Source organism: Vitis riparia, chromosome 7, assembly GCF_004353265.1.
Source record: "Vitis riparia cultivar Riparia Gloire de Montpellier isolate 1030 chromosome 7, EGFV_Vit.rip_1.0, whole genome shotgun sequence".
NCBI classification, from domain to species: Eukaryota; Viridiplantae; Streptophyta; class Magnoliopsida; order Vitales; family Vitaceae; genus Vitis; species Vitis riparia.
In genome coordinates, this window is record NC_048437.1 from 5315538 (window position 1) to 5333255 (window position 17718).

The window sequence follows — 17718 nt, forward strand, 5'->3', positions numbered from 1 at the left end:
AATTACATTATGTGAACATGATGGACATTCAGAAAGTTAAAAGGAGCCATGGGAGCCATGGGGGCCATGGTCTTTTTTTCAAATTCAAAGTCTCGCTAACTTTGTGAGGTAGATATGATTAAACAAACGAGTGTGAACGAGAGGAGAGAATTAGCATGTAAGGGCAGTCACTAGGGTCTGAACCCTTTGAATAACAATCATAATATCTCCTAGATTAGGCATGTCTTTGACCGAAGCTTTTTTGAGTAATGCATGCCAAGCTATACCTAATTGTAATTAATTAACATATCCAAGTATGGGACGCCGCTCCTGCCAAGTCCCATTATCCACTTTACCCACAAAAGATGTTCCCTCAAAAGCGGAGTTCCCAACAAAAAAGATGATCGACACCCTTTTTACACATTTCTTTGTTGGGTTGACTGGGAAGGGATGTGGTTGGGTTTAGGTCTTTAGGAAGGTGGGGAGGAAATTAACAGTGGCCATAAGAGTCAAGTTTGGTAGGCATTTTGTTTTCTCATGGATGCTAGTCTTCTCTGAGTCAAACGTATGAATGGCTAAAATTGTTTATCCTATAACATTTTGCAGATTAGTGTTAGGTGGTGAGAGATGTCAAGAAAATGTCTATAAGAGCATCTTTTAGGTAGTGCACTTTGTCTGTAAGTATGCCTTCTTTTTCTTCTTTGGAATAAAAAGATGGGAGCAATAGAGAATTTTAGAACTACCCACATTGACTCATAGGATGTTCCCCCACTGTAAAATAATTGCATTGTTGAATCTTTTGGGTAATGGATATGGATTGGTGCTTTTGGGTGATGATAGGCTACTATTGGGCAAAGTCAAGGTCAATTTCATTTGGGTTTGAAGTGGTAAATCGAAGCCTCTAGCAAGAAGATGTCAATATCATACCATAGCCCACTTACACCAGCTAAATTGGCTCACTGGTTTTCTTCTCTGTGCCTTACCTAAGAAGAAATATTTTAGTTCTGTGGGCTTCAATGGACAACACCTTTAATGGACCCGTTTTCAATGAACCATAACACAAGCCACATCTGCTGGTACTGCAACTTGAAAGATGAGAAATGCACATTGTTACATTGGGTAGATAGGTCTTTGGGTTTCCCCATCACTTCATGTCAAAAAACCTCAGATGCTAGAAAAGGGTAATACAAAAACCATAAACTCTTAGCATTCCTCTTTTTGCTTATAGTACAGCAAAACTGGGTCATTTTTAAAACCCATATTTAAAACATAGAAACCTGGAAAGGGTAAGAGAGACCCTCCACATTTATTGGGGAATGATAAGGTGACAAGAAGCAATACATATGAATTCCCAAGTCAAATTCTTTTTCAACAGCATATTTCTCTTGCTCAGTGCATGCTAGTGGAAAATCCTTCCCTTCTTTTCGTCCCAATGTTTGCTGGAAGCTGTAAGTTGGTTCTAACTTCCTAATGTTAGTGATACAATTTTACACCAATTGCCCAACTAACCCTCAAGTTTCTCTCATGCTGTTGTTACTAAGATACTGAATGCCTCCTACTTCTAGAAGGAGTCGATTTTGTTTCCTCTGCATTGGCTGAACCAGGGCTCTCTGATGTATCAGAACTGCTGTTTTCACCTAGTTTTTCTTTGCTCGACCAGAGTCTTGAAAATATCTTCTTTGACATGAGCAAACCTTTCACTTTACTGGCAGCAACATTTTCAGCATTGCTCTTAGGACCATCATTCACTTCATTGCCACTTCTGTCACTGCCACCTCCCACTCCGGCCCCTAACCTTAGAGTAGCAAGCTCCCCTTTCAAAGCCTTGAGCTCCTCTGCTGTTGGCACTGCATCCCATTCCTCTTCTGTGTTCGTTGTTGCAGACCTGGAGCTTCCATGGGATCCACCTGGGAGTAAGGCCCTAACAGACCCTGGTAGATCAGGCATACTGCTGCCTGCCGATGATGTTGCTGCCCTAACCTGCTCAAAGAACAGGACCTGCACAACAACCCGCAAGGGGAGCCGCTCATTTTGCACAGCGTGCATGCAAGCATCTGTGGATAGTTTCTTGCAGTCCATCAGCCGGCATATTCTCTTTCTCTCACTCTTGCTGATTCCAGGGTGTTCCTGCACCAGTACACAGTCAGCTATAGCAAACAACATCCTTTTAAATATGCAAAGATCTTTTGACTTGTTTGAAACCTGCCACTACACACAGTGGGGCAAACTACTGAGAAACATTTGGGTTGTCCTATAGTCAAATGGCAAATTCATGTCACCTGCTATGCATGTGGCACATGCATTGGAAATGGGAAGCTTCCATTATTCCAGTCTTTAACCTTCAAGTTAATTTAACCATCCAATAGTCTATCATGTCATTTCTATGAAAATATCTCCAGGTTTTAATTATCAAGTTATTTTGACCATCCAACAATCTACCAGTGCTATTTTATACAAAGATAATCCCAGTTTCAAAACAAAATATCCCTTCAATGGTGCCTATTTCATAATGGGACTTTTGACTCGAACATATATCTGGTTATTGCAGCAGAACCAACTCATACCAGGAGACATGAAAACAAATCTAACTGATTGATCACAGTTCAAAAGGTAATAGCTAAAACTAAATCGTTGAACCTACCTTCAGATACATGTCAATGGCGCGGTAAAGTCCATCATGAGATGGTCTTGAAAAGCCTGATACCATTTCAGCAAGGTCAACAAACTTAGAAAGAGGTAGATTGGGATCTCTTGCAATTTCAGCAAGGTAGCCATCAACCAGCTTAGCCACCATCAACTTGGAAGCTTCTGGTACAAACCCAGGGCTTCTAATCTCCTGGAATTCATTTTCCCCAGGAGCACTCCGGTCATGTATCACAAACTCCTCAACCAGATTTTGTACTATATCGACATCGTATATAGTTGCTTCCCCAGGGGAGGCATGAATCAAAAGATCAGTCACTATAGCCTCCTCCAGCTGCTGGCCGGTTCTCCTCATCAGCTCTCTTCTTCCCATTTCTCCACATTCTAATAAAATTGCTGCTTTCAACAACTTGAGCAAAAAACTACAGGGAACACTGCCTTTCTCTGTAGGCAGAAGCCATACTATGGTCTCTACCAATGATCTATGCTTTAGGACATCACCACATTGGACCATACCCTTACTGAAACCTTGTAACCTTCTCATGGCATATGCTTTCAAAGATTCTCCAATTACATCTGCAGGAATTCCTCCCTTTGTTTTGATTGTTGTTATGACACGCTTATATAAATCAATTTGAAGCTCACAGAGGTCTTCTACCCACCAGTCCCTTGGAACCATCTGGTGTTTTTTCACTTCGTTCCAGTGAGGATCATTTCCATTCTCAGATGGGAGCTTTTTCCGGTTATAGGTGTATGACCACTCCACTTTGGAAGTATCGATGGAAGCCTTTGAAGCTATTGAGTCTAGGCAGTGGCTGACCACCTTAATTTCCTCAGACCAAGGAAGAAGAGACTTGGTAGTTTGAAGAACAATGATTGAGTCTTTCCAGCTCCGGAAGATGCTAGTATTGAGAAAAACTTCAATCTTGTAGATTAAGTTTCCTTTTTCAACAGTTTCATACATCTCTAGGTACTCTGCTGCACAACGAGCTGCAACTACGTTGTACGCATTAAGAGTGACTGTCATACTGTAGCAAAACTTTGCACATACTTCAAAGGCAGCAGGCCCACCAGGAATATCCTGGATATAAATTTCATCGTTGGTCTCCTCATTTGTGTTTGCAACAAGCTTCTGCAGGCGAGCACTCCTGGATAAAAGGGGAAACTACAGAAATTGTGTACCATATGTTAGTATTACCAAACAAATCTGAAGCAATTAAAGAGCATATCAACACAGAATTGGACCTGATTTGGTGGAACATGAATTGCCAGATCACATTACAGGTGCTAAATTTGGATAAATGTCACTAAAACCCAGATGATTTAGCCAGTCAAATAGGTCAGACCATAAACAGTTCCCATTGTGACAGTTTGGCCTTTAATTGGGTTGTCCAATAAACCTGTGTAAATAAGTGTGAACGGCTGAAACAGAACAATCCCAATGATCCAGTTGATTCACCAGTAGACTCTCATTCCCCTTCTACACCTTTCAACTAATGTTCAGAATGAAGGTAAGATCATAGATAATTTCACCTGGTTAAATTACACTGATCAATCAGTTGAACCAGGTAGAATCAACCATGTGCCTGGCTGTGTTATACTCTGACCAGTAAATGTTTTGACGTTTATTATTATTACAATTACTATTACTATCTTAGGTGTAAATTCTAATATGTTTATTCACAGTGATGCATCAATCATGGTATGGCACTCTTTTCAAGTATGGATAGATTTTGTACCTTGTGCAGGTAAAATTTCACATCTCCAACATTAACAACAATATCAGTTGCCAACTCGGTTGCCACGTACCTGGACATTGAAATGTTTGCTTAGTTGTGCCAGTATAAACCTAACGTAAATGTCTACTTACATACTTAATTGGAAGAACAAAAGCACAAGCAGAGCTGAAAACAAAGGTTAACACTGATAGAGAATGTCGACTCTTTAACTTTAATTTCAATTTCAAAAGAGCAAAGAAACAGTAAACAAATTTTTTATTTTTTTTTTCTGGTCAAAATTTAAGGCTATATATACGTGTGTGTCATTGCAGTTAATGCCTCTTCTTGCATCCTCATATGGGTTTCAAATACCCATATGAGAGACGACGTAGGCTATTTTTATTCACCCTAAATTACACTAACCACAAGAAGCTGCATGTTGGTTATCAGAATTATGCTTATTATTGCTAATGAGGGAGAAAATAAAGAATAAGCATGAAGCAATAATTCCATATCGATTCAAACTGGGCCATTTGCTCCTAATTTTGATATATGAAAGCTGTGGAATTTTTTATATAGTTGCATTCACTTTCTCAAAGTTTATAATCACTCAAAATGTAAGTATTGAAGCGTTTAGATGTAAAACTGATCAAAATTCAAATAACCAAAGAAAGAGGAAAAAAAAATCTCAGGGCCCAAGCTTTTGCTAACATTACATAGGAGTCTTCGTATTCCAGTTTCCCTTGAAAACAGGTGAAAATTGATACTTCTAACTTTCAACATTAGAAACCTTACTCTGTAAGAGAGCATGAGAAGGAGCCTTGAACAAGTTAGGGAATAGGGTTAAAACACCTTTGTTGACCGGTCACTGTAGGGGCTTAGGATTAACAGCAAAATGGGATTGTGCTTTAGATTGCCAACTAGAGGTTACCACAAGTACCAAATCAGTTATATAATCTCTCTGGGCATAATTTTCCAAAACTCCTGATCTTGCATCTTTAGCCTGGCTCAGAAGCCTTTGATCTCAAAGACAAAGGGCCACCCACTACTATATCCTCCCCCTTGTTTTCCCTTGGGCCCTTTCAATCAGTTCTAGTTACCCTCAAGGTAAGGTGCCCCTTCATTCCACCACATTGTCCACACCCCTACCTTGTAGGGACCTAAAATAGTATTTCCTCATATTGTATAATTACTTATCAAAATACATAGAGATAATCTAAACATGCTGCCTCCATTCACTAATACATTCATATCTCAATGAGCACACATGAGGTAACACTAGAAAACTAGTCATAGACGTTATCACACATGGATCCAAGAGGGATGTTTAATATGATGTTCAAAGGTGGTTTCACACATTTAAACGAAATGATAAAACACAGCCATTTACTGAATATTTAATTAACAACCTTAAATGGGATGTTTATAGGGGAAATTCAAAAATGGTTTCTCATTTTCAAATTGTAAAAAAAAAAATACTAGCACAGGCATTCACTGCATATTAAATAAGCAAATAACCTTTCTGCTTTTGGATGACCATTCATCTTAAGGTAGGAGATTACATTTATGCGATTACAAAATCACTTTGGGTGATTAGTTTGCTCAAAAGAAGGAAAATTGAAACTCTGCCAAAGAGATACTAGAAGAACATGATATGAAATATAGTCTCAATAAGAGGGAAATTAAATCCTTGTTCAACATAGAATAAATCTGAGTTTTATAGCTGTCAATCAAACATGAATGAAGGATCCAATAGCTAGAGTAAAAAGTTCCTTCTTTTCAAAATGCACCAGGCCAAATTTTCAGAAAATCCAAAAAGATAAAATATTGTCTTCTCTTCGAATCTAACAAGATAGAATTCAAGAAAAGCCATGTTTACATAAAGAACTTCCAAGTGGTAGCTCCTTTGAGAATGCTATCATACTTAATGAACCAAAAACTTGTATAAGAAATGTTAAACACAAGAATCAAATTCATGAAATAGAAACTTCATTGGCAGGAACCACAGGCATTGGATAAAAGGCCAAACACTTCCAAGACAGAAGTTATCATACTTTCCTCAAAATATCACTAGTGACAGAAGACAACTCCCTCATGGGAACTTTGTGATCTGAGAAGGCAAATAGAGCTCAAGGAGGAAAGAAAGAATATAGATTAAAATCACAACCTTCCTTTATTTGACACAGAAGGAATCCTTAGAATGGGAAAAACAGAGTGAGATCATGAGAAGGATTTGGAATGATTCACTCAGTATTCCCTTTTTCTTATAGGTAGATTCACTCAGTATTCCTAATTCCACTTGAAAATGAATGGAAAAAGAAAAATTCCTTTACTAACTCATCCCCATCTTCTATAATATTTGGAGTAAAAAGGTGTCAATGATCAACTTCCTCCCTTGAATTATTTCAGGTGCCAAATGAGAGAAATGAACAAAAGAACCCCTCCCTTTCCATTTTGTTGATTTCCCCTTTTTTTCCTTTCCTATTTCAACCAGTAGTGTTAAATTTGAACATCCATCTGAATGCCAAATCAGTGGCCCCTAAAAGAAAGCAAGCAGAGCAATCTTTCTGTTAATCAAGATGACCCTCCAAAAGAAAATGGGTCAGCATTTGAGTGGCATGTGTAAATAAAATTAATCCTCTATAAGAAACAAATCCACACTTACAAGGGATTTTTCAAAAGTGGGAGGTCATATATAAAAATTAGTCATTTCTTGAAATTTCCTAAAAGGTACATGTAGCTGCAATGAAATAACAATGTGATAAGAGCAAATTATTATTATTATTATTATCATTATCTCAACTGCTAAAATAAAATGGAATAATTTCATTTTTCACATGCCGGCTAGAAACCAACTGTATCTTCAGAAAAACACAAGGCAACTGCAGAGATCTACGCTAATTGGTGAAACACTTCTCAAGAGAAAAAGAACAGTCGTCCAGTCACTCAGTTAGTTGGGAACCAGAACACTCATCATGAATGGTGCTATTAGCCACATATCTTTGACGTAAGCAACACCTGCCACAATATGGGTAGGATAAGGTTTGAGAACAAGACAACCAGGATGAGTTTCAGAGAAGAATTGGGAATTCCAGAGTGCCACAGAAAACACCCTTTTATTCTAAGGAAAGAAAAAACCAATGGGATAACAGTGGAGGAACCCAGACCAAAATATCATCGAAATAAAGATCTTACATTGAAAAAGAAAACACTAAATAACAGGCGGTTGATTAAGATTAACAAACACCAATACAATAGCAAGAACAAAAACAAAATAAATTTTCAATAAAAAGAAAAAAAGGAAACACAAGTGGGCTCCCCAAATACAGATCTCATACTCACCTAATATTGTCCCCATCAGCCTGAAAAGAATCAGGCTTTGATCCAAGTTTCATGAACTTCATTTCGCCAAAGCAAAGATCCGTTTTCCCACTGCAAATCCAACTCCCAACTTCCACTATATCCACAAAAGTTCAGCGAACCCTAATCAAGAACATAAACCTCCGAAAAAAAGAAAATGAAAACCCCCTGGAGCAGGATTGAATTCCTAAAGGTAACCAAATTTATGGTCTTAAAGTAAAAGGGAGAATTGATCAAAGAAAAAACTGATCTGTTGTTCTAGTATGACCGAATCTTTCCCATGAACCGAGGCAAAAGAGAGGGACTAAATGGGGGTTTTGTGATTTGTAACAAAATGTACTCTTGAATGGCAAGAGACCCAAAGAAGAGGTTGTTTCCTGGTCAGGTAGCAGAGCCCATGGACCCCGGGCACAGAAAGTAAGCGTAGGAGACACTGCCTACAGATGCTTTCTCAAACACTATAAATAATTCTCAAAACCAGAGAGAAACAACCCTCCAGGCCTCCACTTGCACCGCCACCACTGACACCACACCCCAACCCTTATTTGTTTATCTTTCTCTATGTATTTGCTTTCCCTGTTCTTTATTTTCCTTTTTCAAATAGTCACACGCCGCCAATAGTTGTTTTGGTCCACAAAGTTTCAGAACCCAAACCCTAGAATCCACATTCCCTTCCAAATCTTCTTTCCCCTTTCTCCTCCATTGATGCTAGAACACCTGCAGCAGAAAACAGCATTTCTCGGTATGAGTTGAAGAAACCACCAAGAATATAGACAACAAGCATCTTAAACACCATGACCGACAAAATGGTTTCAAAGTAGAAGCAAACTGAAAACTGGCTAAGTTGCCATTGAAACTATGATAATCAAAACAAATCAAACCAGAGAGTGACACAGAAATCAATCAATCCAGTAACATACCCATGTTCTTACCAAATCAAACACCAAACACCCATTACAAAAACTCATCATCCTTTTTTTGGAAAACACAACCCAAAAACATCTCCCCTTGTCAATTTCGCTTTAAAAGCAAGAGATTCAACACAGCCCAAATCTTAGGTCAGAAAGATCATCCATGTTTACCAAGTAACAATCAACACTAATGCACCAAAACAAATAAATAAATAAAAATGAAAGTCACCTCAAATGAAGCAAACCCAACAATATCGGAAAACTAAATGATTGAGTGAAGTGGGAACCATCTAAAAAATGAAGCAAAATCCAGTGAAAAACAGTGGAAAAGAAAGACACTCCAGCCTTGATAGGCCTAAAAAATGCATCTTTCCCTCTTTTAACTGTGCAAAGTAGGAGGAACCAATGTGAGTGGGCAGAACAACACAATATTCAGTTTTTCAGTGCATGAGCACTATACCTGTGGGACAAGGACCAGCAGAACCCCACATATCACACAAACCACCCAACAGAACCCAAACCCAAAAAACCACACCCCATCAAAAGGATGAGCTGTTTCTCATCTTTGCCAGCCATCCCAGCTACACAAAAACCCATACCTCAGAATGTTCCCCCAACCCTCGTCTGAATAAGCACCACCACTACACCCACCCACACCTCCACCTTTCTCTCCGCCCTTTTTCACCCTCCAAACCATCTAAATTTCACTTTCTTTCACTTCAACAGCCATGAACAACCTTTTCCTATTCCCCATTTTCTCTCTTCTACACAAAATCTCAATGGTATGTTATGTTATGCACGCCAATCTGACAAACTCAACATCGATGCTCCCCTTATCAAATACAACTTTACTGCCTTAGTTTTTGTGTGCGAGAAACAGCCCCTGTATCCCAGAAAACGACTCCTCCATACCCTCTCGTACTTTGATGATAATGCTACCCATTTCATTTTTTTTTATTATTCCCAAAAAAATATATATAATAAATATAGTAGAGACTAGAGATTGTTTGTCTCCCAGATTCTCCTGATATATCACCAACTAACTTATCGTGATATCAACATATGGGCCCTGTCCCATACTGTGGTTGTCACGTGGCTTACTCATGGCTTCTCACTTGGCCACGCTTCCCCACTTCGTCTTCAATACGCTTATTCTACTAATATGCTGTGAAGCTTATTCAATAATCTAAGATTAATTGATGATTATTGGGGAATGGACCATTGAGGGGATGAGATGTAGCTTAATAGAGTAGCTTGCAAAGTTGAATATGATGATCCCATTTGTTTTTATGGATTGGTTGAATCACAATGATGAACATCTCCCCTTCACCTAGTGGACAAACTGTGACCACAACTCCAACCCCTTTTCCTTATCCAATCTTTTGTTCCTTCCACCTCACATGCCATGCTCCAATCTCCTTACTTCAATGCCACCAAAAATCACTGGAAATCATATACAATTACATGGGGTTTATCATATTCTCCTTCTTTCAACTCTAAACACATCCCCATAATAATGCTTCGCTTTATTTATATTACTTTGCATTCAGACTCTGACCACTCAAGCATTGGTTTCAGGTATTTTAGTATGAAGGAGCAATGGAAGATGAGATTGATTCTTGAGAAGAAAAAAAAAGGTTAGGTACTACCCTTAGTTTAAGTTTTGACATAAAGTTGAATCATGATCTCGGAAAAGATATTACTCGGGATAAATGGTGTGGAATGGAGTAAGGTTGAGGGTTAATTCGTTTCGCATGTATGTCTCAAAGTGGTTTCATCAAAGGGTTTATTATTTTTAATACATGTCGCCTTCCTAAGGGCTTATAGTTCCTATAATACTAAATGGATTTGTAGAATCTTAATTGAATACCTCAGAAGCTTTGTGGGGATGTACCCACCGGAAAAAAAAGAGTGTCATTGTGGATGTCACTTGTGTTTGGCCTAAGTGAAGTTTGACCCACAACATGTGGCCGTGCTAGCTGCAAGGCCCTTGCCCATCTTTATCCTATACTTTTTCTCCTCTTTTTCTTTTCTTCTTGTTGAGAAATCTAGAATGAAAGATCCCTGAATACAAATATGGGATGATCTCAGTGTCTTATTGCCTTGATGTTTCCTAAGAGTACTGCCCTAAATCCTATTAATAGATCTTCTTCAATATTCCCTGATGATGCTTGAAGTCCTGTCAATGGATAGAAAATGAACGTGGAGATAAAAGAGGAGGCCAGATGACTGTAAGAAAGCACATGGGCACAGATTCTCATGTTGTGGTTAATGGCACTGGACAGTAGTAATCCATGCTAAAATGCTGCCCAAGGGACACAAACTAATCATGATAGCTTGTGTTTCCAAGTAATATATAGCTTAAATCCAAGGCCTTGGTGACATCCTTCATGACATCTTTGCAAAAAAGAAAAAGACTGACCATGATGATCAGTGTTCTAAAGGACTCCTGGTTTAAAAATGAGATCTTTGCAATACAATGAACATGCAAGTATTTGCCTTCATCTTTGCCCTCTCTCTATCTCTCTCTCACTCATTTCCTTCTAAAAAAATTATAAATATATGATATGATTTAGGATTAGATCAATCTTAAAGACACCAAACCACTTTCAAAAGTAATTAACTTCTCCTTGCTTGATGTGATGATTATTGTGACAAAAAAAAACCAACTTTGAATCATTCAACATTTCATTTCAATGGAAAAGGCAATTCTTACAATAATTTCATATGTAAGGTAATGGACTGTGACTACTCATCACATCTTTTTAAACCACTTTTTTTTTACACTGTCACAAGCAAAATCATAGTAACATTAATTTCAAGTGAAATTATTCAACAAGTACCATAGATAAAAATTAAAACAAGATGATTGAGAGGTGAAAAGAGTAAGAAGTTCTGATCAAACTCCTTCACAAACCACAAAAATTTAGCTGCATATTCTAGTATTGAAGTGGGATTGGATTATATTTAACATAGATTCCACTGCCATTGTTGTAGTAAAGGTATGATACCTGCACGAACCCTAATAATGGTTTGAAGAATAGAAATATTGGGTGGTCCATACCTGGAGAGAGTTTGGTCTTGGTTTGCAGCTTTTGATTTGCTTTTTCTCATATGTCAATATCCCAGAACCTGCAGAATCATACTCATAATGAATTTAAGCTCCTAAACAAACCAAGTGCCCACAACCCCACATGAAGTTATGCATCTGAATAATGTCTGGGTTTTCAGAATTGAGAGCGAGTTAGCTTCTCAAGTCTTCAACTCATCTCCTTGCGTGATGATGAACAGCAGCATTGTATGATGATTGTCTCTGGATTTTGTGGCTGAAACTACACCTAGAGCCCTATAGTGGACTGCTATAGTATAGAGCATGGTGTTGAGAGACAGAGGGTGGTGGTTACAACTTACACGTACGAGAATCTACTCATGCAATATGACAAATGTGAGGAATATGAAAGCCCACGCCTAGTTTGATATGCGTTGTTGTCCATGATGACCATGCAGTCACATTATACTTGAATGTGGAAAAACAAAAAACAACAGGACATGTCTCAGCCCATCGATTCCCCACTCTCAGCCTTCAATCATGGAGCTGGAGGTGCCTGCTCTTGCCCTCAGGGCCATCCGTTCAAACAAAGGCCAGCCCAACTCCCTTCTGCTTTCAATTTGAACAGGGCTGGACCCTAGCTAGCTTTGCTCATGGTTAAAAGCAAGCCCAGCTGGTCCCTGGTATGGGGCAGGGGAGCCCAAATCTAAAGTCCCAACCCATGATACACCCTTTTTTCTTTTTCAATTCGATCAAAAGGGTAAGTGCTAAGCCAACGAGTAGCCTTTATTTTGGAAACTGGGAAAAATAGATATGGATGTTGCTGCAAATCAAAACTTTTGAATGTATCAAATTTATTCAGAATTAAAACCCTAATGGACTAAGCTATTCAAGGAGATTGTGAAAACTATTTAGACATAAAAGCTGTTAGTTTCATATAAAAGAACATATCATATGATATAAGATATGTTACTTCTCCTCCATAAAAAAATTATCAGCATCATCATAGTACATGTTTGATTATGTAGGCATGTAATGAGTGCAACATCTCATACTTCCTCCGGATGGGAATGTAAATATATTCATAGTTGGGGGATTTTATTTTATTTTTATTTTTATTTTTATTTTTTTAAGAAATGTTTCCGAATTTTTCTTCTCCTTCTAAGGTGATACCTAATAATATACTCTAGTATTTAACTGCTTTTGTGACATCACTAGATTATAAAGGTACTGCCTACTGGTACCAATAAGCCCTCCAAGTTTGAAACTTAAGTTTTTCCCCTGTCAACTTATCCTATCCTGAGTGTAATCTTGGAAGCCCTGTAGCAGCCTCAAATTCCACCATCACTGCGCCAATGCAAACCCATCAAAGTGATAACCCCATTACTAAAGACAAAGACTTGTTCTTAAAGAATTTTCATCGACTAATCAAAGGGGGAGAACTTAGACATCACTTGAAAACACAGTAGGTTCCTCGAAGCCAAACAGAAAAGTCTCGGCACCAGCGATAGGAGTAGACTTAGACCCACAAAACGCCACTTGTTCATCATTCTAGTCTTGGTCTTCCCTCAGACTTATTTCTATTGGAGCACCAGGCCGACCATTTATACGAGTGCCATCAATGATACAAAGAATGGTTCTGATGGAAAGCTTGGGGAGAAGGGTAGTTGGTAGTTTGGACTTTGTAGAGTTCAATCCAAGCATAAAAGCAAGTACTCCCGAAAATGGTGCCACCGATGATATACGCAATTATAGTTGACTTCATATGATAGAACTGGGAAAACCCAAAAAAAAAAAAAAGAAAAAAAAAGAAAAGAAATATTAGGCTGCTTTCAACATTATTGAATAGGTAATAGATTAAACCAAATTGGGCTGCTTGACTAGGTGGAATACGATGCCATTCACTACAATAGACATTGGTAGCTAATTCGTTAGTTACATTTCAATCAACATCGGAACAGAGCGAATTCTACCACGCCTCTGCTTATTCATATAAAAATAAAACGGAAGAGTGATCAGTTCCTATGGGCGCTGGTCCAAAAACTTCTGGGCCACAACCCTGAAGACCCATAAATGAAGCTTAATTTATAGAATCTGATAAGTGGCAGCCGAGTATTAATTGGATCTCCAGCAGGCAGTGGAGGCCGGACGACCAATGGTTATGATTAGTAGGGCCCAAGTCCAACAATGAGCACACTCACCCTACCTTCACACTAGTCCTTTGATTGGTTGAGTAGATATGATCGTGAATGAATAAAATGTGGGTAAAACATGAAATTGGAGTATGCGGAAGCACTGATCATATGCATGCAGATGCAGTATGACCTACTTTTTTCTTGTTTGGCAAGAGGGAGAGTGCATGTACCACATGGGTGGCCATTATAACACAGAAATTGGTGCTAATACAGATGCCATTATACAAATATTGACTTTGGGAGTTTGATAAAGTAAAAATGGGCGTATGATTTAAGCAATTCAACATCAAAGTGATTACCAAAATTGATAACTTTTCTGTACAAGGGCAATACACTAGTTGCAGTAATTAAATAGGAAATTCAGCGACTAATTTTAAATATCAAAAGTCCACTCCAATCCATTTTCTCTGTGCTCGGAATCTATATTCCTGGATGATGCTTCGCCGACAATGGGCTCTCCACCTCCTCTTCGCAGGGAAGTTGACTTTTTCCTCCACGGTCAACGCATGGAGCCGGCGAGAAACCCGGCAGTGCGGGTAGATTCAAGTCAAAGTCACGGTGACTGTGGCTCCAACGCGTACCATCCGACCACGTAATTGCGCCGTCTCCTGAGCTGCCGCCGTTGCTGCCGGAATCGTAGTGGCACCGCTTGTGCCCGCCCAAAGCTTGACCTGAGGAGAAAGTCTTGTGGCAGATGGAGCACTCATGGATTTTACCACTGGTGTTGACCGAGGGAAGCGCGTTTGAGGCGCCGGCGGTGGTGGGTTGATCTTCAATTCCGGCGAGCTTCCGGTGACTGGCCTTGTGTCCGCCCAACGCCTGGTAGGACGGGAAGGCTTTGTTGCAAACACTACACTTGTAACTGAGCGTCAGGGCTGGCGGCGGGGGCGGCGGAGAGTGGTGGCGGAGCTGGGTGGCAACATCGCCGCGGCCTCCTTGAGCGAGCATGATGAGGCAGAGAGCCAGATACTCTTCTTCAGTAGGTGGGTTGTCGAGGCGAGGACGCTTGGACCTCTTCCTCTTGGTCCATGGCTCAAGGTACTCGAGGTCAGAGTCATGGTGGAACTGTACCGTGGTGGCTGCAGTGGGTGAATTCAGAGTCTCCAGAGCCATCCTATGCTAGAGCGATGAGTGCCGAGTGAGTAAGTGAGAGAAAGAAAGAGATGGAGAGAAGGATTATATACGGGGGGAGAGGAAGAGAGAAATTTGATGAGAAGAAGGGGAGGGGTATGGAGGTTTATATGAAGATTGGTTGCACGTCTGTTTGAAGCGGAAGTGGGTCATGCTTGTGAGTGGGGGGAGTGGTGACTCCAGACTACTTCCAAGTTCCAAGTTCCAAGTCAAAACAAATATGTGTTTCACCATTGACAACCCCCACACAGTGTTCTACATTCCAAATTTAATACCTAAATTATTGTACACCAACTTTGTGCCTTATTGTCTATAAAATTAATATTAATTGGGTTTACAAATACTAAGTGAAATACAAACTCAGATTATTGTACACCAACTTTGTACCATTACCAAGTCTCTTTTAACAGTTGACACTTAGCACAGCCTAGTTGTGCTTTACTCTTGGACTACATGACCAAATTTTAGTTTAGCGAGGGCCCAACATCGGAGTTGGGAGACCAGAGAAGAAGCTTAATTTAATTAGTCATGGCTCATTCGTGTGGATTGGTGCAGCCTGTCATGTGAAAACAAATGGGCTGGTGGGGTTCGTTGGAAAAACAGGGAATCCTGTGGGTAGCCCACGTGTTGCTCAAGCAACAACAGGCTGATGAGGATGGTAGAGCGTAGGTTCTTGATCCGATCCTTTTTCTCTTTTGGTGCAGGCCTAATTAGGTCGGGTTACGCGGCGTGACAAAGACTCCCAACTGTAATCCGGCGGCTTAGCCCAACCAGAGTGGCGCAATTAAAGGCTTCGCCACCACCCTGTACACATGGTGCCTGGGGCATGAGGACCCCAAAAAGTTGCAGCATTTAAACTAAAGAACAATCTTCCAATCAAATGCTTGTAACTAGATCCTTCTCATGTGCTATTTTACAAAGAAATAATATTTCAGTTCACACACAACTCCTCCACTCTTGCAAATCTAGTCCCAAAAAGAAGCATCTGATGGCTAAATGCTAGCCTGCTCACCGTTTAGCCACCATTGAATAAATCTTCCCAAGTCCATGACAGTGAGTGCAGTGATGTTCAATTTATTTAATAAGATGGCAATCTGGTCTTTTGGCTTAATAACCGTGGTGGTTGGGACAATGGCCACGGATTGACTCATGAGCCATGACTCAGTCAGTTTGTGATCACGGCAGGCTGCTCAATGGAAGACAAGAAATGAAAAGTGAGAACCTCTGAGGCCTACGCTCACACGCTGTTTTTCAATTAGATTGTGCCCCGTCAAATTAAGGGTTGTCATGCATCCATTGTTTAGTTATTGCAACAAAAGAATATAGTGTCCTTCCGAGCATCCATTCCCCCAAAATACAGATTCTGCGGCCAGTCGGCAAGTCGGCCACACCAAAACCAGCTGGGCCACGGTCAATCACCACAAATAAATTCTGTCAAAGCTCCACACCCATAGAATGGATTTTCTGCCCCAATTTTTTCTTCATAACCAAAAATAAACTAAATATTAACATTATTTGCAAACGCCAAAACACCTAATGCCACTTGGCATCTCCAAATCCGGTCCCACCGGCCACCCCCATAAACCCAAAACACAAACCCATCACCGACCTCAGAAACGGCGTCGTTCCTCCTAAACCTCTAGAGGACATCTAGGGTTTATTTTGCAAGTTGGTGTTTGGTGTTGGCAGATCAAAGTAGAATTGGGTCATGGATACCAAAATTACAGGAGACATCTTGGAGTAAGGCCCATCAAATTTTCTCCCCTTTTTATTATAATAATTTCCATAATTACTTTATTTAATCGTTCACTTTTGTTATTACTTTATTTAATCGTTCACTTTTGTTCAGGCATCTAGAAAGACAGCATGAGCTGCTCATGGAGACGTACAAATCAATTTCAAATGAATTGCATAAGCTTCAGGTAAAATGTTTTTAAATTCCCATTTCAATTTTTTTTTTTCCTCAAAAGATTAATTTTATTAAAAAGGGCTTTTAGGGTTTAATTTCTTTTTTAAGGGGTTTGCATTGCAAAGGATTTGGGGCAAACATGAAAAAAAATTGATTTGAAACTATTGTATAGAAGTGTGTATTTATTAACACTGGAGTATGGGAATGGGGATAGGAATGATTCTATGATGTGCTGCAGGTGGAGGAAGAGATGTTAATGCAAAAGTTGTGTGAAGTTGCTTCTGCTGAGAAGGTATGCTCAGTTCTTATTTCTTCTTAGTCTTCAACTCTTTAATTCCAGGCTTTTAGGGTCACAACTCACAAGATTTGGTGTACTTCTTTTCAGGATGAAGCCAGCACCAGTCATGCCCATGATACCCAGAAGCAGACTCCAAAGAATTAGTTCAGAGAGGTTCATCAATCAGCCTCTCATCTTAAACTTTCTAGTGTAAATTTACATTTCTCCATGGATGTGGATGGAACTTGCCATTTTCTGCAACCAGCATTCATGGCCTGGGCTGTTTATATAATGGGCCTGAGACCATGGCCCATTCAAACTTTGTCCAACCTCAAACCCTCAAACCACAAAAGGCCAGCGAGAGAGAAGCCCGATTGTCCAAAGAGAGTCTATTGAATGGGCAAAATGGTATCAAGAACAGGGGCAATTTTGAAAGAGAAGGAGATGCAAGTGGAGAATTGTCGGTGGGGAGAAGGGATGATGAAATGGCAATTATTGGAATCCCAAAATCGGGGCTGCTAAAATACATAATTCCATTGCAACAAA

General features: G+C 39.7%; 2 protein-coding genes across 4 annotated transcripts; both read right to left on the bottom strand.

The window, feature by feature from the left end:
• Positions 1–1127: 1127 nt before the first annotated feature.
• On the bottom strand, positions 1128–9528 carry LOC117918297 (BTB/POZ domain-containing protein NPY4). 3 transcript variants are annotated; one of them, XM_034834832.1, is made up of 5 exons: positions 9072–9528; positions 7683–8417; positions 4362–4431; positions 2621–3787; positions 1128–2106 (listed from the first exon to the last, which is right to left on the bottom strand). In XM_034834832.1, exons 2-5 carry the CDS (start codon positions 7742–7744, stop codon positions 1516–1518), a joined length of 1890 nt encoding a protein of 629 aa, XP_034690723.1. In that variant the 5' UTR covers positions 7745–8417; positions 9072–9528; the 3' UTR covers positions 1128–1515. The 3 variants fall into 3 exon arrangements, with proteins under 3 accessions (XP_034690723.1, XP_034690724.1, XP_034690725.1); XM_034834833.1 differs by lacking the exon at positions 9072–9528 and adding an exon at positions 8841–9015; XM_034834834.1 differs by lacking the exon at positions 4362–4431.
• Positions 9529–14098: 4570 nt separating this feature from the next.
• LOC117917639 (zinc finger protein ZAT10-like) lies at positions 14099–15145 on the bottom strand. Its single transcript, XM_034833979.1, has one exon. The coding sequence runs from the start codon at positions 14966–14968 to the stop codon at positions 14276–14278; it is 693 nt and encodes a 230-aa protein (XP_034689870.1). The 5' UTR covers positions 14969–15145; the 3' UTR covers positions 14099–14275.
• Positions 15146–17718: the final 2573 nt, after the last annotated feature.